This window comes from Cynara cardunculus, assembly GCF_001531365.2.
Source record: "Cynara cardunculus var. scolymus isolate 2C chromosome LG 14, CcrdV1, whole genome shotgun sequence".
In the NCBI taxonomy this organism is placed as follows: Eukaryota; Viridiplantae; Streptophyta; class Magnoliopsida; order Asterales; family Asteraceae; genus Cynara; species Cynara cardunculus.
This window is the reverse complement of record NC_037541.1, coordinates 13,475,982-13,498,774: the sequence shown is the minus strand read 5'-3', so window position 1 is coordinate 13,498,774 and position 22,793 is coordinate 13,475,982. Positions and strand designations below refer to the sequence as shown.

The 22,793-nt window shown below is 31.0% G+C and overlaps 2 protein-coding genes across 2 annotated transcripts; both read right to left on the bottom strand.

Moving 5' to 3' along the window:
• Positions 1–7,262: 7,262 nt before the first annotated feature.
• LOC112526878 (desiccation protectant protein Lea14 homolog) lies at positions 7,263–11,067 on the bottom strand. Its single transcript, XM_025137306.1, has 2 exons — positions 10,769–11,067; positions 7,263–7,647 (listed from the first exon to the last, which is right to left on the bottom strand). The coding sequence occupies exons 1-2, from the start codon at positions 10,972–10,974 to the stop codon at positions 7,386–7,388; spliced, it is 468 nt and encodes a 155-aa protein (XP_024993074.1). The 5' UTR covers positions 10,975–11,067; the 3' UTR covers positions 7,263–7,385.
• An 8,069-nt stretch (positions 11,068–19,136) lies between these two features.
• On the bottom strand, positions 19,137–22,199 carry LOC112526991 (late embryogenesis abundant protein Lea14-A-like). The gene is made up of 2 exons (XM_025137454.1): positions 21,905–22,199; positions 19,137–19,544 (listed from the first exon to the last, which is right to left on the bottom strand). Exons 1-2 carry the CDS (start codon positions 22,108–22,110, stop codon positions 19,283–19,285), a joined length of 468 nt encoding a protein of 155 aa, XP_024993222.1. The 5' UTR covers positions 22,111–22,199; the 3' UTR covers positions 19,137–19,282.
• Between the last annotated feature and the right edge of the window lie 594 nt (positions 22,200–22,793).

The window sequence follows — 22,793 nt, the reverse complement described above, 5'->3', positions numbered from 1 at the left end:
TATCAAATTTTTACAACAATTTATTTTTAATTATATTTAGATTTTTTATATTTAAAATAACATGTTTATCAGGTATTTGATTATGTTTATCTGTAGTTAGTTACACAAATTTAAAAATTGAGCTTTAATAAGTTGTATTTACGCACAATTTACTTATAATTTTGAATAAGTAATATTCATCAATAAACAGTACATCATGCATAAAAAATGATTTTTAAGAATTTTTATCAAATGTTTTATAATATAGTGTGTGTTTGTGTGTCTATATATATATATATAGAGAGAGAGAGAGAGAGAGAGAGAGAGAGAGAGTGTGTGCGTGCGTGCGTGCGTGCGCGCGTTTAGTTCAAATGTTAATTTAAAGTATTGTGTTAATTTTATGAACTTTTTCAACTTATCACAATTCATCTTAATATTAGGTTCTACTTTATCTAAGAATTTAATGTTAAGGGTATATGAGTAAAAAAAATTGTAACTCCAAAATCATTAATTGGGAGTTACAAGATCCATAATCTCATGATTTTTGCATTTTTAATACTGATCTTGTGATTTTTTTTATTTTTTAATATTGATCTTCCATTTTTAATATTTATATATTTGTGATTGGTGGAGGAGAACCGCTAGTAAAGTGTTTGTTATCATTCAAACAATTATGAATAAAGATATTGGAAAACAACACGACAACATTGGGAAAATTAACCAAAGGGCTTTGGCCTAGCGGTATGTGTGTCATTGGCCTTCTAGGAGGTCAAATGTTCAAACTTCACCAAAGGTGAGCAGAGTATGTGAGTTTATTTATTTTATTTATCGTATATAAATATTATATACTTCCAAAAAAAAATCGAGAAGATTAAAATCGTTTATGGCGACAGTCGAAGTTCGAGATCGGGAAGTGAAGTAATAATCAAAACGAGTGTCTTGGTAATTATGAACACAAATTGACATGTATACACCCATATGAACATAAATTGACATATATGAACATTTGTGACAATTATGAAGACAAATTGAGCATATATGTGAACACTTGTAGCAATGATGAACACAAATTGAACATATATGAATACTTGTGGCAATTATGAACACAAATCGAACATATATGAACATTTGTGGCGAACACAATTGAACATATATGATTTCTACTGTTTGTAACCTATGATATTAATTGCACCTCCCCTTTTATATAAATACTCTTGAGCTACTATGTTCACATATGTTTGTGAGATTATAAGGGTAATAAACTAAATTTATAATATGATTAATCTCAACCCTATATTTTAAAAATCAATGGTCATGATTAGCAAATGATTTACTTGTTACTAATATAGTCTATGTTCTTCTTTAGACCCTTTTTTCACTCCGGTAGTATCGTAGATTGCATCAATGCAGAGGAAATGAATGCAATTGTATACTATTAAATTCAATATGAAGTTAAGTGAACTAGATCTTACGAAGCCTGCTCATGTATGACATGATTCATATCTGATCATTGAAAAGATTCTCTTCAAGCGAACCAACCTATCCTCTGTATGAGCTTATGTGATGGCTGTAGCTAATACGTTAAGTATCTCGCCTGGGGAGTACGTTCGCCACAATAATTTGGGTTAACAAATGAATTTGCCCACACAGACACAGACACATACACATACACACACACACACACACACATATATATATATGTGTGTGTGTGTGTGTATATATATATATATATGGGGAGAGAGAGAGAGAGAGAGATGAAGGATCGTGAGAATATGAACATAGAGGGATAGAGACCTTTAATCACTTTTAATCTCACTCTTATCCCATGAGTTACAGTTATCATGAGAATTGATCTAATGCATCTCGGTATACCGCATTAATGTTGATATTCTATTATGATTGATCCAAATGTGGATATCCTTGCCCTTCTCACCATAATTTTCATTATCACTGGAACTTAACCTTATATATCTATATTATATTATAAAACATTTAACAAAAATTCTTAAAAACCATTTTTATGTATAAAATATTGTTTATTGAGATATATTACTTCGAATTCAAGAGGCTTAATTTGACTCAAGACGGGGAAACTTACCAGGGTCAGACATAGTCGCTAGTCGGGCTTGGGCAACCGATCGTGCTTCGAACAAGGATCAACGAATTGTGCGTGATTACAACTTATTAAAGCTTCATACTTGAATTCGTGTAACTAACTGCAGATAAGCATAATCAAATACATGATAAACATCTCATTTTAAATACAAAAAATCTAAAATATAATTAAGATAATCATTGAGTTCTAACATAATAACTAATTATTATCTGTATAAAAATTAATGTTATTAAACCAAAAATAAGTTACTTCGTTATTAAACTTAAATTAAATTATAATAAAAATTCGAATTAAAGAAATTACACAAAAAATGAGAATTTTTAAATGGTTAATTTGATACTAATATCAAAATATATTTTTTCCAAAATTTGATGATATTTTCAAATTTATATTTTATTAAAAAATAAAAACATTATCACTTTCTTAAAACCACATAAAATCGTATTATAACATCGACATAGACAAATAATAAAAACGAAACACTAAAATCTAAAAATATCCCGTTGCATTGCACAAATACTTTTCTAGTATATATACGAAAGTACAGGTCATGTTAAAATAAGAATAGTGATCAAATAAGAGAATATGAGAACAAACAAATCACATGTGATTTTATATTAAACACATTGTACGTATAAAGTCACATGTGAATATGGGCAGCGGTGGACATATGTATGTCTGAGCAGGCTCACGTGCACCCACTTGGTCTATTTTCGCAAATAGGATTTTTTTTTTAGGTATGAGGTCCCGCTAAACTTTGAGGGTGCTCTGCAATATTAGAAAATTAAAGAGCATCAACCAAAAAAAGAAAAAAAAAATATTTTGAAATAAACAAAAATCTCTCTCGAATTCGGCCAAAAATCGAAAAAGTTTCTTGAAATCAATCAAAGACTTCAAAAAGAAACCCTCGAAACAATGGAATTTGGTTAAAAACATATTGGACGACTGGAGCCTTTGATCCACCTTAAACGGGCACATGCTCGACAAATATTCTGAGTCCTCCACTGATTATGGGCGACATTGGCTGTAACCCAGGTTGCATTAATTGTGCTTCATAATCGATGTGATTTCAATGCAAAATCACATATTATTTAGTTGTTCTCGTATTTTTTTATCTTGACTTTGTTCTCGTTTGATCCTTCTTCTATACGTATAATATACAAAATATATCATTTTGAAAACTTCCAAACGCTTTAAAAACATCCACAATGGTATTAGAAAATTCATTAAAAAAAATTCTTAAAATAAGACCCACAAGTTTAGGTGTCCAAGAAAAAAAGAAAAAAAAACTTAGGGCCGTTTACCAAACAATTATCCGATAAGTGCTTACTGTTAAATTTAACACTATCATTTACTTACCGGATAAGATTTTAGTCCACTAAAACGGTATCGTATGCAACAATTTACCCGGTAAGAGCTTACCGTGGTAAGAGTCGTCGTTTTCACTTACCGGGTAAGACTCTTGGTTCTTGTCTCGCTCTTACCGGGTAAGATTATTGATCCTTAACATATTCATCCGGTAAGGTAAAATGACTTGGTGTTCACTTACCCGAGTAAACGTTTGATAAACGGCCCCTTACTTAAAAGTTGTGTAGTAATATGTTGTGGCTTTTCATATAGCTCAATTAGCAAAGGGATGAGATGATTTTGTCCAAAATACGATACATGTCTCAAGTTCGATCCCTGTCCCCCCCTCCCTCCCAACCGCCCCGTCCCGCCCCGCTCCGTCCCGTCCTGCCCCGTCCCACCCCTGCTAGCCTTAGCCGCTAAATTAGCAAAAAAATGCCTCCTCGGTGTTTTTGGAGGAAGGTTGTGTGTAGGGCTGGTTAAGGTTGCAGATAGTTAACATTTTGCCCAAATATGACGTGACCTCCAAAATGAAATAAAAACGAGGTTTTTGGTGTAATTTTTTACTCCAATAGATTTTCTTGGAGAAGGACAGTAAAATTTCTTAAATTTGAAGAACTTTCTTAAAAATGATTGTTTAGGAAATTTAAATGATTATTTTTATCATTTTTCACTGATAAAAAATCTTTAAAATTAAATATATTACATATTTTAATAATATAATTAGATTTTTGTGAATGTAATTTTTTGTGAAGATTTTCAGATGTCTAATATTTATATTTAAATAAATTATAAATAATTTGTTGGATATGTTTTTATTTTATTTTGTATATTTTTATATAAAAAATATGTAGTGGAATTAATTATAAAAAAGAAAAGTTATAAATATATAATGAAAAGCAAAATAATGATTAAGAAAGACAAATTAATAATAATGTTGATATTAAAAAATAAACCATGAGATTAGTATTTATATTTCCGTATGAATGTATTTAATTGTACATGTGTGTACAGGGTTGGGTTCACGTGAAACCAACATGTTTTCGTGAAACATGTGAGACCTTTTTTTATACTTGAAAATTCACAGCAAAACGTTATGAAGGTAAAAAAAAGTCGAACCTTCACAACAAAAATTCTGTGAAGGTTACTTTCACAGCGTTTTGCTGTGAAGTTTCAAGTGTAAAAAAGTGGTATAACGGTTCTCACGAAAACATGTTGGTCTCACGTGATCCCAAGTCTGTGTGTGCGTGTATTTGTGCGGATGGATAGAGGATAATAGAGTAAGAAATCGTGTGTTTGCGTACATGTATTCTATAATTTTGGTCCTTATGGTTTTTTATTGGATAAAACCGTAAAAGACGAAAAAGAAAAGATAAAAAAAATGAAAAAGTTACTCATTTAACAGAATTCTTTAACGTTCGTTAAAGTGAAAGATCAAATCTGGACATTTTTACAAATAATGACAGCCAACATGTAATTTCGAAACTACAGAGACGAAAAGTATTATTTTCGACAAACCATAGGGATCTGTTTTGTAGTTTTCTCTGATATAAATGTTTAAAACCTTTAATACTAGACTATAAATTACAAAATTTCAACCACAAGAGTGGTGTCTGATTGGTTTGAGCTTGGCTCCAAAGGTCAAAAGTATCAGGAGGTCTCAGGTTCAAATCGAAGGAAGAATAAAAATCCCCTTGTGGTCACGGAGGTTCAAATGTTGTGACTTCGGGCTATTTGCAAAGCAGGTGGTCGTCCTGGAATTAGTCAGCTCGCATAGCGGGTTGAATATCCAGGTTAATAAAAAAATTACAAAATTTCCATCATTAAAAATAGAAGTTACAATTATTTTTTATTTTATTTCATATTTACACTGATTTTCTTGCTCTGCTATCCCCTGTCGATCCGCACAAACACACATACAAAACATGTACAATTAAATACATACAGACGTGGAATCGTGTAAGAATATGAGTTAAGGTGAGAAGCATAAGAAGCGATTTGGACCCTTGATTACTTTTAATCTCACATTCACCCCATGAATCGCGTTTATCACAAGAATTCATATAGTACATTTTGGTGCACCGTATTAATGTTGACCTTCAATTGTGATCGATTCAAGTGTGGAGATATCTTATTACTCTTCTCACAGTAACTCCATTCTCATCGAAACTCAGCCATATATTAATACAGATCTCGGGTTAGGTTCCGATGAAAAGTAGAGTTAAAGTGAGAAACATAAAAGGGATTTGGACCATTGATCATCTTTAATCTCAAACCCACATATGAATCAAACTTGATATGACAATTAATTTGGTGCATCTCAGTGTATCACATCCTAATATGCATCCAAGGGTGAAGATTTCTTCTTCCGCTTCTCATTTTAACTCTTATTCTCATCGAAACTTAATCCTACAAATCTGATGGTTTATTTTTTAGCATCAAACTTTATTGTTAATTTGTCTTTTTTGATTATTAATTTGCTTTTCTTTATCTACTATAACTTTCCTTTATCATTAATTTCACAGCATAATGTTGGGTTGAGTTTATGTGAGGCAAAATTGTTTTTGTGAGACACGATTTTTACACTTGAAACTTCATAAGAAAATGTTGTGAAGGTAAAAAAAAAAGTCGAACATTCACAACAAAAACACGGTGACAGTGTTTTGTTGTGAAGTTTCAAGCGTAAAAATCGTGTCTCACGAAAACAATTGTGTCTCACATGATCACAAGTCGTACATTTATTTATGTAAAAAAGTTACAAATAAAACAAGCATCAATAGATTATTTGAAATTTATTTGAAATAAATAATAAAAAACCTTTAGAAAAAATTACTTTCATCCCGCATTTTAAAAATTATAATATTAATTATATTATTAAATTATTCAATATTTAATTTCTAAAAGATTTTTATTTAATAAATTTTTTTAAATAAAATCATTTCAATCTTCTAAACAACCATTTTTTAGAAATTCACCAAATTGGGTTCAGATCAAAAACTTCATCTAAAAGTTGATTACCGACAACTGTGGTTAAAAAAAGGTCCCGGGCCAGGCTGGGCCGATTAGTCCCGGTCCAAAACAGTAACAATCCGGACTGGTCCTGATATAACTAGTCCCGGTCACGGGCCCGTCGAAAATACTAAGGCCCGGTTAAAGGTACTTGTAACCGCTTACGGTCCCTGTCCCAGATCGGCCCAAAACCGGTTCTATATAAAAAAGAATTCTTTTTATTTTTTTTAATTTCTTTTTGATAATTTTTTAACAATATTTTAATGTTATTCTAATACACTTTAAAATATCTAATTAAATCAATCAAATACACTTAAAAATACGTTTTATTGTAATTTTATAATTGATTTTCAATCAAATATACTTAAAAACTACGTTTTATTATAGTTTTATAATTGGTTTTCAATCAAATGCACTTAAAAACATGTTTTATTGTAAATTTGTAATTTGATTTTCAATCAAATACACTTAGAAAGCAGGAAATACATATACAAATACATTTTTTTAAATCGGGTCGAGACCTATAATGGGCCCCGGGCCGGGCCTTGTTTTTTAATGAATACCATAACCGGTCCTTAATCAGCGATCCTAAACCGATCTCAATCGGTCCTGGACCGGGCCGGTCCTAAGTCGGTCCCGGTTCCGGTCCTAAGCCAAGTCGGGCCCATTTGGCCATCTTTACCAGCAACCCCACTTGTGCTCCAGTTTAACAAGAGTGGGCTTTTTTTGGGCCAAGCTCAAATCAAGGTTTTTTGTGTTTCTTTAATCTAAATAGAAGTGGGACTCATACATATGTCATAATAAGTATAAGTTTGCATATACCACCAAATATATATAAGTGTTTGACTTCACATGCTTATACAGAATTATGTGCTATATTACACTCGAGAAATACTGATCACGTTATTGATCTTATTTTTCGTACTTCAAAGGTTCATTTAGATTTGTTAAAGTAGTCCGAGAGTGACGGGAGCTTGATCTCACCCTTCTTAGTCACGGGTATGCTGATGTCTCCAACAATCGGAAGATCAACAACGAGGATGACTTCAATCTCATAGTCGATATCCCAATCCATAGCAATATCCTTCACCAAGCTGACCAACACGTTGTGTGGCACCTTAATCTCCACGTCTAGCATGGTGTCGCTGTTCGCCTTAAGAGAACCTGGGTCATGGACTGTCCCAGATCCAATCACGCTAGTTCAACAACAATGAACCCAATGTTAGAAAATTCTAATACCATATATCGAACAAAATCATTATGCAGAAGCTGTAGTTTTAAACTGTATATGTGCATTAAACAAAACCCAAGTTTAATAGGAAACCAGATATAGACAATTAGACACAGATTTCAAACAAATATGCGATCCCATTCATCGCTCAAATCAATTGTCAGATCCTGAAATTTGAATATACACATATGCATGATGACAAACTTACATGTAGGGGTGAACAAAAAACCGTCAACCCGCAAAACCCGCCCAACCCAACCCGCTAACAACCCAATTAAACCCAACCCGTCTACCCGCCAAACCGTCCACCCGCCAAACCGCTAACCCGCTAATTAGGAGGGTTGAAATTGGGTTGAGTCTAGCTCAACCCGCCCAACCCGTCAACCCGCCGCAAATATATAATTTTTATAAAATTATATATATATATATATATGGTTATTATGTATATATATATATATATATATATATATATTAATAATGTATAAATTTTATATAMTTTTTATTGATATTATATTTTGTTTCATTTTAACTAAACGTATAGGTTACCAAAAGAGATTCACGATCAAAGAATGATGACAAATAATTTAATTAATAAGGAAAAATATTGATTTTTTTTGCAACAACAACAAATTGATATGTTGGAAAATATGAATGATATTGATAGATATTTGATGGACGAATCCATCAATCTATGACGCTTTTAAAGAGTTACATTAGAAAAATGTCTTATCTAAAAGAGTTCCAATATGTTTATATGATGGTTTTGGACGTCTTAACAAATTCTATGATGTTTTTAAAATAAAGTGTCGTATTAGTTATTTTATACAACACGACTTGAAAAAATGTCATATGAGCATAGGTGTCCTATAAATAGATGAGTTTACGGGACACTTCTCAAAATGTTTCTATAAAATAACTAATACGACATTTTATTTAAAGATTATTCTAAAACACTTGTTGAAACGTCAAAAAACGTCCTATAAACCTATTGCAACATTTTTAGATAGGACGCTTTATAATATGGTCTATAAACTTAAGATTAATGAATTATTTCATTCGTCAAATTATGTAACTACTAACCCGCCAACCCAACCCAACCCGCCTCAACCCGCAAGGGTTGGGTTGGGTTATACTTTTGAATGGGTTGGGTTGGGTTGAGATTTTCCAAACCGCCATAATTGGGTTGGGTTGTAAAATTGTTGTAAACCGCCCAACCCAACCCGCGTTCACCCCTACTTACATGGTAAAGACCAAAGGGCATTTGGCCTAACGGTATGTGAGTCTTTGACCTCGTAGGAGGTCAGGGATTCAAACCTCATGAAAAATGAGGTGTGTAAATTTATTTGTTATATTTGTCGTATATAAATATTATATACTTCAAAAAAAAATTACATGGTAAAATTACTTTGACTTTTCTATGATACTTATGTATTTCCTTTGTATTTAGAGTAAACTGTGTTTTGGTCCTTATGGTTTATTAAAAGTTGCGACTTTCGTCCTTATGTTTTTGAATTAACAATTTTCGTCTCTATAGTTTGCAACTCGTTATTGTTTTCATCCTTGAGACTAACTTTATCAATTGTTTACCAGTTAATATATGAGAGACGGAGACAACAACAAATTGTAAACACATAAACAAAAACACAATAAATTATTAGGTTTGTACCTATGGTTTGTTTTTGTTATTGTAGTTTGAAAATTACAAAATAGCCATTGTGGTTTGTAAGCATGTCTGGATTTGATCCCTCCCTTTAACGGTCGTTTAAAAAATTTCGTTAAATGATAGGTATTTTTGTCATTTTATCGATTTTTTCATTTTATTCAATAAAAAACTAATTTTACAATTTTGATCCATGTGGTTCTTGATTGAGTAAAATAGAAAAAAAAATTGATAAATGAACAAAAAACCCTGGAAGCTTTTAACGTCCGTTAGAGATACAGACCAAATCCAGACGTTTTGGCAAACCATGATGACCATCGTATAGTTTTCAAATGGCAGGGATGAAAAGTGTTATTTTTGACAAACCACATGGACCATATTGTAATTTACTCTTTACTATTATTAATCAAATATTTAATGTACTTTTTAATAATAAAAAACAAGCTTGCCGACCAAAATTAAGAATACAATATATTAATTTGAAAGATTCCTGCTTTTTTTAATTTTTTACTGGGACAAATTACATGAAAAAATAACGTATTTTAATTTGATTTTTATTTTGGGTAATATATTTTTATTTTGGTAAAGTTTTAAACATTTAAGTACCCGATTAACTAAGCATTGACTGTTTATCATGTTGATATGACGAGTGATGTGGTATCTAACTCAGTATTATTTGCTGGCGTGGTTAGTAACATGAATTTTTTTTTTCTAATCTAAAATCAGTCTTCAACCGGTTACGTGGATACTTAAATATTTACAACTTTATATCTTAGATACCAAAATAGAAGTTTTGAAGTACGTTACCCAAAATAAGAATCAAGTTAAAGTACATTATTTTTTCAAATAATTTACCCTTTTTATAATAAGTTTACCGAACGTTACCAAAAACAGATAAATTTTGATAGCTACAACATCTGTGCCGTGAAAATTTTGAAATATATAATATTTATATTCAGTAAATATATTTATCATATTTGATGAGATCTGCAAAATAATTTAATGGGTTTCTATATTTTTTTTACGTGTTATAAAAACCTTAACATATATATCGAAATCTGATTTCCTTTTTAACTCTTTTGGAAAATAATCTGATATAAATATACGAACATATCCAGTTCAACACCAAATCCCAGATTTTGCAGCAATTTTAATACCAATTCTCTCATACTCAACACTAAATCTTGTACTATTTTGGTGTTGCTGAATAACACAACACCAAAGTCTGTAACAAGTTAAAAGAAACTTGGCGAAAACTCTCAACGGTGTAGCAGATGATTACAATGACTGAATTGTTCACAGTTTCAGTAAAATTCATGTTGTATAATTAACGATTGTCGTACCTACAGTTTACATGTACTACGTAGAAACGTTTGTGAGAATGACGGTTAAAAAAACCAAGTCAAGAGAATGATAGCAGACAAACCTGTCGGCACTTTTGAGAGTGTAACGGATCTCGCCGATCGGAATAGACACACTGTAAGGATTTGTAACTTTGACTTTAGCGACATAAGTGACCGAACTCCAATCGACTTTTTTCAAATCGACCTCAGTCACACTCGCCTCTGGCTTCTCTATGCTCACCACTGAATCCACAACATATTGCTTTGCCTTATCGAGTATTCCGGCCATAAGATCCGGCGATATTTCCGGCAATGTTTATCGATAACAATTTCGAGAAGTAAAGAAGTATGTTTTTGCTCCAATTTAATTGAGATATGATACATATATATACACACACATATATATACACACACATATATATATATATATATATATATATATTATTTTATATACATGGGTTTGGCCCACAAAGTGGGTCACACATGATGCCAATCTTTTATTACGACGGAGTAATAGAAGTAGGGGTGTTTAGATGTTGTTTGACAGTTGTTGAATGGTTTTGTGTATAATCATTAAGTGATCAGAATGATTAAGAGGCTCTCACGATATAGTGTAAAATGAAATGTAATTGTTTGGTAAGTGTTTACGATGAAATTAGGGCTCTTAATGGTTAAAGGAGACCCAAGATACAAAATCATTTAGAGGGTTTTAGAATCATCAAGAGACATTTTTTTTTGCTAAACAAGATTCAGCTCTTAACGATTCAGAGACTGGCTTTTAATGGAACTGTTAAGAAGTAAACAAACAACCCCTTAGAAGGTTTTAGAACCATTAAGAGGTAGATTTTTTTTTTTTTTTTTGGTAAAACAAGATTCACCTGTTAGTGATTCAGAAATTATCTCTTAATAAAACTATTAACAGGTAAACAAACATGCCCTTAGGTTGATTGATTTAAAGACATCTGAACAACCCAACCGAATAATCTCAATCCAACCCAACTCAACCCAAATCGTACAATAATTTGGTACAACTCAACGTGTTCATAATACAATACTTTAATAACAAATATATTTAAAGCATTATTGTTTGATTACAATTTTTAAATTATGCATGTGGTAAACTGTTTCTTATGAGATGTTGACTAAAAATTGTAGGATAAGGGTAATTTTGGAAAAAAAAACATCTAACTTAATGCATTAAGATAAGACTAGAAGGGTACTCATACAATACAGCGAGATAAATCTTCATTTTAATGTTTAGTTTTTATTTTTTGTCTCCATCGATATAATACGATTTTGTATGGTCTTGAGAAAGCGATAATGTTTTTATTTTTGAATGAATATAGATCTGGAGATGGCATAAAAATTTGAAAAAAATAAAATCGATATTAGTATCAAATTAACTATTTAATAGTTCTCCTTTTTTTGATGTAACTTCTTTAATTCAAATTTTTATTATAACTTAATTTAGGTCTAATAACAAAGTAATTTATATAAAGATAATAATTAAACATTCTGTTCAAACTCAATGATTATCTTAATTATATTTTAGATTTTTTATATTTAAAATGAACGTTTATCTTGTATTTGATTGTGTTTATATACAGTTAGTTACATGAATTTAAAGATGGAGCTTTAATAAGTTGTACTTATGCAAAATTACTTATAATCTTGAATTTAAGTAATATGCATCAATAAACAGTATTTCATGCATAAAAAATGGGTTTTAAGACTTTTTGTCAAATGCTTTATAATATAGTATAGATGAGTTGACTTAACATGTTAAGTCAATTTCTTAGTATTAAGTTAAAAACAAACACCTTAATATAATTTAACCAATTAAGCTGATCACTCATTAATCTTATTAAGTTGAAACAAACATCCCTTAAATCTTAAGTATATCGCATTCAACTATTTTTCTCAATATATATATACTAGTTGTGTACCCGCACAATGCGGTGAGAGTTGTGAATTTTAACGATTTTGAAATTTCACTGGTTTTATTAGAGAAGATTTAATGATGATATAAGTTACACTTGGTTTTTACATATTAATACAATTTGAATAAATAAGAGTTATAGTTCCAATTACAGTCTATCGATGAAAAAAATTCAATATATTTAAAATCCAACATATTTGAACGACTCCACAAATGTGTTTGATTTACACCAAGAGCAAAGAATCAACAGATCAAGAGCGAGACCGAGACTTCTAGAGTAATTGGATGAGAAATAAATGGGAGAACTTTTAATAACTCATGGCAAATATCTGTTTTAATCTCACATTGGGATATGAGGAGAAGACATAGAGGTATGAGAGGATGAAGACATGAGTGAAAGATGTCAAAAGTATATTGGAAACATGAAAAGAAAAGATAATAATTTGCATTAATAACTTGTACTATATGTTATTTTAATTGTAGATTAAGAGATTTTAAGACTGAATGCATAAAGTAGTAATACTTAATGCATTTTGAGTTGTTTTTAATACTTTGTGCATAAATGTATAGTACTTTGTGCATTAAAAATTGTTTTTAAGACTTTTCATAAATTTGGTTTATGAGGTAGTATAGACATGATCACATTTACTGAACATATATACGAATGAGCTATATATGATGAAGAAAATATATATATATGAAGAGGGTACATTAATAAGAACTTAACAATTATATTAAATCCAAAAAATAAACGGATAGTGGGTTCACGGGTTGGTTTCAAATGACTGTAACTTCATTCCAACCTAATACATACGATTTGAAGATGTAACAACTCAATTAGACATTAGGTTGCTTCGGGTTGGATTGGCTGGATTGGTCGGATTGGTCAAGTTTTTTAGCACCCTTAACTAGAAGTATATCCACACAATGCAGCGTGATGCATTTCGATTTAAATGTTTCATTTTATTTTTTGTCTGTTGTTGATTTTATAATACGTTTTGTGTGGTTTTGAGAAAATAATAATGTCTTTATGTTTAATAAAATATAAATTTGAAGACCCGTTAAAAATTTAAAAAAATTGTATCGATATTGGTGTCAAATTAACAATTTAATTTTATATATAATATGTTAATTCAATTTTGTATAATTTAGTTTAGATTTAATAACGATGTAATTCATTTTAAGTTTAACTATATAATTTTTTGTATAAAGATAATAATTATTTTAATTATATTTTAGTTTCATTATTTTAAAATGAGATATTTATCATGTATTTGATTATGTTTATCAATTAAATTATATGAATTTGAACATATAGCTTTAAAAATTAGTACCCATGCACTATTTACTTGTAATCTTCAATTTTAAATAATATACATTAATAAACAGTACTTGACGCATAACAAATGGCTTTTAAAAACTATGACTCAAATGCTTTATAATATAATATAGATATAGATGTACAAGCTATAACTGTTATAATAATTTCGAATGACATCAATTTTTATTAAATAAATTAAAATCACATCAACTATTGATATTTTTTTAATCGATATAAACGTTTTAATTTATGTAATAAAATATTTATAATTTTAAAATCAATTAAATAATAATTAACGTTTAAACGAATATGCTTTTGTCTCAACTTGATGGAGATATATGTAAATTTAGGGGTGTTCGCGGTCTGATTTGGACGGTTTAACCCTTCAGACCACAAACCAAACCGTAATGACGGTTTATAAAATTTTCAAACCGAGCGGTTTGACATCAAGTGCCCAGACCGGTCAAACCAAACCACGAAAAGACGGTCTGGTCTGACCGGTTTAGACGGTTTGGGCCTTTAATAGACTTTAAATATTAAACTTAAAAAAACATATATAATTTATAATTTTAGATTAAATATCTATTATGAATATGTTAGATGTTAGGTTTTATGTTGGACTTAGAGATATATTTGAGCATAGTCCATAAGTTAAAAAAGTTAGATTTGCTAATACTAAAATAAATAATTAAACAAATAATATATATATATATATATATATATATATATTTAGCAGTCGATTTGGTCCAAACCGTCCAAAAAATGTTCCAGACTGCAGACCGAACCGGACTGCCCGGTTTTGTAAATTTTCCAAACCAAACCAAACCGCTAGACCGCTTAAAACGCCAAAAATGGTTCGTTTTAACTTGGTTCGGGCTGTTTGAATGGTCGAACGGTTTTTTTGAACACCCCTATGTAATTTAATATGGTGCCTCGTTATTGCATACGTTTTTTTATATTTTTTAATCAAATATCTAAAAGAAAATAATAAATATAGAGTAGATAACAATTTTTGGTCTTTTTAGCAGGGGTGTGCATCGAGCGGGTTCAGATGGAAAAATCAAAAACCCGATCAGATTTCGGATATAGAAGTCAAGTCCCAATTTTTTGATTTCGGGTTTGGGTTCAGGTTTAGTTATAATGCAGAAAATATATATATCCAATGGATTTTAATGATAAATTCAGTCGATTTAGAGGATTGATAAATAGATAGTATACTTATAAATTAGAAAAAAAACACGACCGACTAAAATTTTTATAATTTTCAAAAGATAATTAGATAAATAAGTATATATATATATATATATATATATATATATCGAGTTTTCGAACGGATCAGGTGGTCAAAAATCAAACTTAACCCGAACCCAAATTTTTCCCAAAAGTCAGTTTTTGGATTTTCGAATTTCGGGGCATTCAGGTTTTATATAAATACTTTATTTTCAGTTCGAGTTTAGATTCGGATTTCGGATAATTCGAGTTTTACACACACCTGCTTAAAAAGTTTGTTGAAAAATTGTAATTTAGAAATTGCAATTTTTGTTCTATGGCTTATAATTTGTGGTTTTGGTTTATATAGTTTACAATTATTTACTATTTCAGACTCTTATACTTTAAGACAAATTGCATGAAAAAGTAACATACTTTAACTTGATTCCTATTTTGGGTAACGTACTTTCAAAACTTCCATTTTGGTATCTAAAATGTAAAGTTTTAAAATTTTAAGTACCCAGGTAACCGGTTGAAGAATAATTCTAGATTAAAAAAACTAACTTTAGATCAAAAAAATTCATGTCACTAATCACGTCAACAAATAATACTAAGTTGGATACCACATCTGCATGATAACCGGTTCATGCTTAAACCGGTTACCCAAGTACTTAAATGTTTGAAACTTTACATCTTAGGTAGCAAAATGGAAGTTTTGGAAATACGTTACCCGAAATAAAAATCAAGTTAAAATACGTTACTTTTTCAAACAATTTGTCATATACTTTATGGTAGGAATTAATATGGGGACGAAAATAACAATAAGTTGCAAACCGTAGGGACAAAAACCGTAATATCCAAACCATAATAAATTATTGGTGATTAATATTTCAAAGTCTTTGGATATGATGAATTGATGATTAACCTCATTATTTATAGAATAAACTTCCTTTTGGTTCCCAACATTTATCAATTTCAACAAATATCGTCCCTAAACTATAAAAAAAATTGGATTTGGTCCTTCGTGTTTGTCATTTTATAACAGTTTTGATCCCTTCATTTAACGATCGTTAACTTTTTTTTTTGTTAAATCCAATTAATGAGGAGTATTTTAGTCATTTTTTTGATGGACTTAATAGAATAATGTTTAGAATGACTAAAACACCCCTCATATAATTGGACTTAACGAAGATACCAAATCCGTGAACCAACACTAATGAGATACACCAGATTAATTCTCTTTTAAAGCGCAATTCATGAGTTGGTTTGAGATTAAAAGTGATCAATGGTCCAAATCTTTTCTTACACTTCTCACTTTAATTCATATTCCCATACGATCATTCGTCATTCAACTAAAACTCGATGGAGACGTCAAAATATTCAATAGATCTAAATAAATCTTGTGATAAAAACGGAATAATAATAATAATAACAGTAATTGATGCAGCTTAATGATGGAATGATCAGTGCAACTTCAACATCATCGACAAGAAGGGCCATATCAATGGGATCGCCTTCACAAGTTCAGAAACACTATACCAACATTCAGTCTCAACCTCATCAACTCAATTGAACTGTATCACACAATCACTCTGTGTCAGAACTAGAAATTTGGAATAAGTCGACTTATATTTTTTTCATACGTTTTTCATCAGTGTATATGCATTTATATTTAAGTCCTGTTAGTGAAACCGCCCCTTCGGGACTACACGAGCAGAGATGTTACAAATGTGATATCAGAGCTACTAAAACTCCAAACATAGATTACAAAGCATAATTTACAACTTAAAAGATTACATTCCAAAAGCAAGTTTGAAAACTCTCAAAAATTGCAGTCTCGATTTCAAGTCCTGCCCTATCAATCACTTGGAACCTGCTGTGTCAGAAAACAAAACACGGCTAAGCACAAACTCAGTGAACATATTATAATATGAAATTCGAAATAACAACAGGTAACATTGATAATAAAGCGGAAGACATACAATTCAATTAAGTTAAATTCATAAAAATTAAAACATTTCACAATTCTCGCTTCAAAACATAATTTAAACAAATTCCGTCAATTCTTGTAGTGTTTGTGGGGTGGCCAAACCACACGAACTATCAGGCTGGCGTGCAGGCAGACACCCCAAGGCAATGAGGGAGGAGAGGGGCTACTATGTGGTCATGTTGAATGTTTTTTCTACTAACTTTAATCTTTCGTTTTTTCATTTTTTATTAAATCATATCAGATAATTGTTGGCAGTCAACCATTTCCAGATACATAAATACCTATTTTTAATTACAAATTCTAAGAATATATTTTCTAAAACTGAAATTAAACCTACATTTTGAACACAATTTACCTGTTAAAAAGCAAGTAAAAACTTGTTATAAACCGAATTTTAAGGTAAATATGAAAAAGTCAACTATATATAACTATAATAAAACAAGTAATTGTCGAATTCTAGAAAAACACCTATCTATCAACGAAATCAGATAATGAATAACGAGACGTTAAATAAAAGATAGAAGCAAAAGGGGTACAAAATTTAGAAATGGACAAGGCCCGGTTTTTAGACGTGGACCTTCCAAACCCATTTTGGTAAACAAAAGAACAAACTCTGGATATGGTGGGTCATATTTTTAGTTTTTGGGCTACGCTTTACCCGAGCCTTGAATATTTTAGTAGTATAGAGGTGTTTAAAATATAGTTGCACCATTCAAATCAGTCGAATCAAGTTATATTGAATTGTTTTTGGCGGTTTGAGTGGTCTGATAATCCGGTCCAATTTGAAAAATAGTCAAATGACTTGGTTCGTCCGATCTGCGGTTTAAATGCTCTTTTGAGCTATTTGGACGAAAGCGACCGTCAAAATACACATATATTAATTATATTTAGTTTTCATGTTGAATCCTCAACTTTTATGACCCAATTACACAAAAAAAAAAAAAAAACCGTCCAAGACATTAAGTTTGTAGTTCTTCTCAATTGTCCACATTCCGTAAATCAACAAAATTCCAAAACCCGTTCAAAAATTATAATCCAAAATTTCAAATCGTTCTTCGACTTACTCAATGGTTGTACAAAATTCCAACTATTGTTGGTGGACTTGTTTAACCTTTTTCAATTTGCTCAATGTTTCTTGTATAATTCAATATAATATTATTTTTTTAATAATGTTATATTGGTAGACAATTCAATTTGGTCAGTGTTTCTTGTATAATTCAAAATTCCAAATATTTTTTTTAATAATGTTATATTTTTAAGTTTCTTTTAGTTTAAAAGCTTATAACATGCCTTAACCGCTTACACTCTTTTTTTTATCCAGTTTGGTCACTTGCTGCTAAACTGTTGGGTTTGGAAAACTTCCTGACAGCTATCGCGGTTTGGGAGATTAAACCGTTCAAACTAAACTACGAACACCTCTAATCAATACTTAGCATGGTCGGGAATTTTGCTTGGGCTTGGGCTCCCACTTAATAGGAGCGGGCTTTTATTCGGGCCAAGGCTATTTGGTGTTCCTTTAATGCTATTTGGTGTTCCTTTAATACAAATACATGTGGGAGATATATATAGGGGTGTAAATGAGTCAAGTAGTAGATTAATCGAGTCGAGCTTGAAAAATCAATACTAGGCGCGAGCTCGTTTAACTTTTTCAAAGTAGGCTCAAGCTCGAGCTCGAATATTTTTTGAGTTATCGAACTCGAGCTCAATGCTCCTTTATAGGTTCGAACTCGTTTATCGGATTGAGCTCGATAATATTTATATTTTTGTTGTAGGATTAATGGATATATAAACATGTTTGTCTCGAAAAACTGTATGCTCGAATGGCTCGACTCGGCTTGAAAATTTTAATCGAGTTTTCGAACGAGCCGAGTCGAACATTAGGGTTATGAAGCTCGGCTCGTTTAATTAAAAGAGTTATAGTTTGTGTTCGAGATCGACTCGAGCTCAAGTAGCTCGTTAAAAGCTCGACTCATTTACACTGCTACATATACATGCATGATAACGAGTATAAGCTTGTATATATCACCAAAATATATATAATCGTTTGAATTTCAAATGCTTATACATGACTACGTGTTAAATCATAATTGAAACATATCTGATCATGGGACTGATCTTATTCTCTGTGCCTCAAAGGCTCATTCGGATTTATTAAAGTAATCCGAGAGTGATGGGAGCTTCATCTCACCCTTTCTATTCACGGGTATGCTAATGTCTCCAATGAGCGGAAGATCAACAACGAGGATGACTTCAATCTCATAGTCGAGGTCCCAATCCAAAGCAATGTCCTTCACCAAGCAGGCCAACACATTGTGCGGCACCTTAATCTCGATATTTAACAAGGTGTCACAGTTCCCGTTAAGCGAACCTGGGTCAGGGACCGTTCCTGATGCAATCACGCTAGTTCAACAACAAATCAACCCAATGTTAGAATAATACTTTTAATACCAAATATTGCACAAAATCGTTGTGTAGAATCTATAAACTTTAAACCGTATGTGTAATAAATAAAACTAGAAAGTAAGTTTTGATATTGATGCGTTTAAGGAGGAATTTAGCAGGTATGGGTGTATTTTTTTTTATTAACCTGGATATCCAACCCTCTATGCGAGCCGACTAATCCTAGAACGACTATCTGCAAACCAGAGTCACCGCATTTGAACTTCGCGGCCACAAAGGGATTTTTATTCCTCCTGACCTCTCCTGGTACTTTTGACATTTGGAGCCAAACTCAAACCAATCAAGCACCACCCTTGTGGTTAAGTATGGGTGTATTTAGGAAGTATATGGAAACCCAAATTAATCTTCAAAAGAACATTTGAGAAGAGAGAATATTCCATAATATATAGAAAAAAAATGTTCATGTCTAGCAGATGTGGAACTCTAACATGCCCCCTCCAAGGAAGGTTAGACGAGTACATATTGCCCCACAGTAATAGGTCCCTAGATTTGTGGATCTTGGTTTTGATACCATGTGAATATATGTGAAACTCCAAATTAATCTTCGAAAGAACTAACGAGGAAAGAAAGAAGGTTTCATTATATATAGGGAAGAAATGGTCCAAGTTTAGTCAATGTGGGATTCTAACATTCCCCTCCAACAAAGACTAGACAAGTATACATTATCCCAGAATGTCGGGAGAGGACTAGACGAGTACAGATTGCCCCATGGTAACAAGTCATAGAATAGTAGATATTAGCTCTAACACAATGTTCGACATATTAATAAAAGAAAATTATTCATTTTGGGTTTGTTTCAGATTTGAGTTTACAAATAGGGTTATGATGGTCATCTTATTGTTGGTAAGCACTTACCAAAAATATTTGGTTAACACTCTTACCCGATACAACACTTACTCGGGTCAGCACTCTTACCTGAACAACACTTACCAGGTAAGAATCGGTAAGCAACCCCTAAGAATAAGATTGAAATTTTCAAATCAAAGATGGAAAAAAAAAATCTTTATTGGGTTTGAAAATTCATGTTGCTAATTCAAATATGCTTGTTTTTCCTTCTTTGTAAACCCCTAAATATCAAAATTAAGTTTAAAAATCAAAAAGTACGTACAAGAAAATATTCAAGTACTCAAATATAATTTATTAAAAAGATTAATTATTAATCAAATATTTAAAGTACTTTTTATTTTTTAATAATAATTAAAAAAAAGTAACCTTGCCGACCAAAACTAAAAATAAAATACTTTATTATTTAAGAGATTCTTATCTTAAATTGCCTTTTGATATTTTTTTAATATCTTGTACAATTTAATGTCAATGTCTATTCTTTTATTTTTCAAAATTCTGTTTTTGAAAAGTATATCTTTTGGGTCATACATATTCTAGCCACATACATTTTTCTGTCCAAAAATATATCTATCTATTTTTATTAACTTGTATATCTGATCCGTTATGTAAGTCCGTTATATAAGTCGGGACGACTATTCATCTGGGATCACAGTATTTGAACCTCTGTGGTTTTAAGGAGATTTTTTATTCCTCCTTAAATTCAAACATGATTTTTTTTATTCTTCCTTAAATTTAAACATGCGACCTTCAAACGCTCTTGAACTTTGAAGTCCAAACTCAAACTAATCGACACCAACCTTATATGGTTAAATATTTCTATCTTTGTTTACTAAATTTTGAGAATCTGTTAGTAATCAACTAACAGTAGGAGGCAAAGCAATAACCGAAAGTCTTATTCGGTATGTGGGAGAAAAAACTTATCAATAGAACACAGGGAGGGTTTAAGACCTTTATCAACTATCTATTTTAAGAGCCGAAAATGTTATAAGTGATGATCTGTTCCTTATCACTAAGCTTTGTCTTTGGTAAACGATACCTTAATATCTCTCAAAATGAGGCATATGATTTTGAACTATAGATTTTTATCCATTATTGTCTGGTATAAAATCTCTCATATATATTGAAACCTCCTATTTTTTTCCTCGATTACTCTGTTCAGAAGTAATCCAATATAAAAATATTCCTAGATTTTGATAAACATTTCATACCTTTTGGTGTTGGTGAATGATGTAACACCAAAAGTCTATAATATGATAACAAAGCAATTCTCGACAGTGTAGCAGATCCTTACAGTTACAAGTTACAACAACTAATTTGTTCAAAATTTGAGTAAAACTCCGATTGGATAATTAACAACTTCCATAGCTACAGTTTACATCTACTCTTTAGAAATGTGTGTGAGAATGACAGTTAAAAAGCACATCAGATCGGAAAAAAAATCATAGCAAACGAACCTGCCGGAACTTTTGAGATTGTAACGGATCTCGCCGATCGGAATAGATGTACTGTAAGGATTTGTAACGTTGACTTCAGCGTTGTAGGTGACATTACTCCAATCAACACCTTTCAGATCGACATCCTTCACACTTGCCTCCGGCTTCTTCATGCTTGCCACTGAATCCGCAACAAATTGCTTCGCCTTATCCAGTAATCCGGCCATATCTCCAACAATATCTCCGGCAACGTTTACCGATGGTAACTTGGGAAAGTAAAAGAGAAATAGCTTGTTTGGCACGACGAATATGCTTTTGATCCAATTTAATGGAGATATATGTGATATTTATATATGGGTGGAGAGGGTGATGATCCATGGATCAGGATCGCTCCCGGACCCGGGCCCACTAAGCGTGGGTCACACGTGGCAGAGTTTCTATAATAATTCTACCGACATATATTTATTTTAATAAGAATATATTTTAATAGAAAAACACTCTTATTACACGTATTTCAATACCACATCTTGAATTATATTTCATTTTCTTTAAAATAAATATCTACGATAAAAAACATAAAAATTTAGAAAATTATAAAGATTATATTATTAAACCAAAAATAAATTATAACAGAATACTTGATTAATATCTTTATAAAAATTATCTATATTATATTATAAAATATTTGACAAAAACTCTTAAAAACCACTTTTTATGCGTAAAATATTGTTTCTTAATACATATTACTTAAAACTCAAGATTGCAAATAGATTGTGCGTAAGTACAACTTATTAAAACTCCATATCTGAATTTGTGTAACTAACTACAGATAAACATAATCAAATACATGATAAACATCTCATTTTAAATATAAAAAATATAAAATATAAAATATAATAGAATAATCATT

Bases quoted from the DNA above. Each gene is read 5' to 3' on its own strand.
- LOC112526878 (XM_025137306.1), bottom strand. From the start codon at position 10,974: ATGGCCGGAATACTCGATAAGGCAAAGCAATATGTTGTGGATTCAGTG. The intron at 7,648-10,768 runs GTTTGTCTGCTA...TTGTTGAACTAG, and splicing joins ACTCTCAAAAGTGCCGACAG to CGTGATTGGATCTGGGACAG.
- LOC112526991 (XM_025137454.1), bottom strand. From the start codon at position 22,110: ATGGCCGGATTACTGGATAAGGCGAAGCAATTTGTTGCGGATTCAGTG. The intron at 19,545-21,904 runs GTTCGTTTGCTA...TTGTTGAACTAG, and splicing joins AATCTCAAAAGTTCCGGCAG to CGTGATTGCATCAGGAACGG.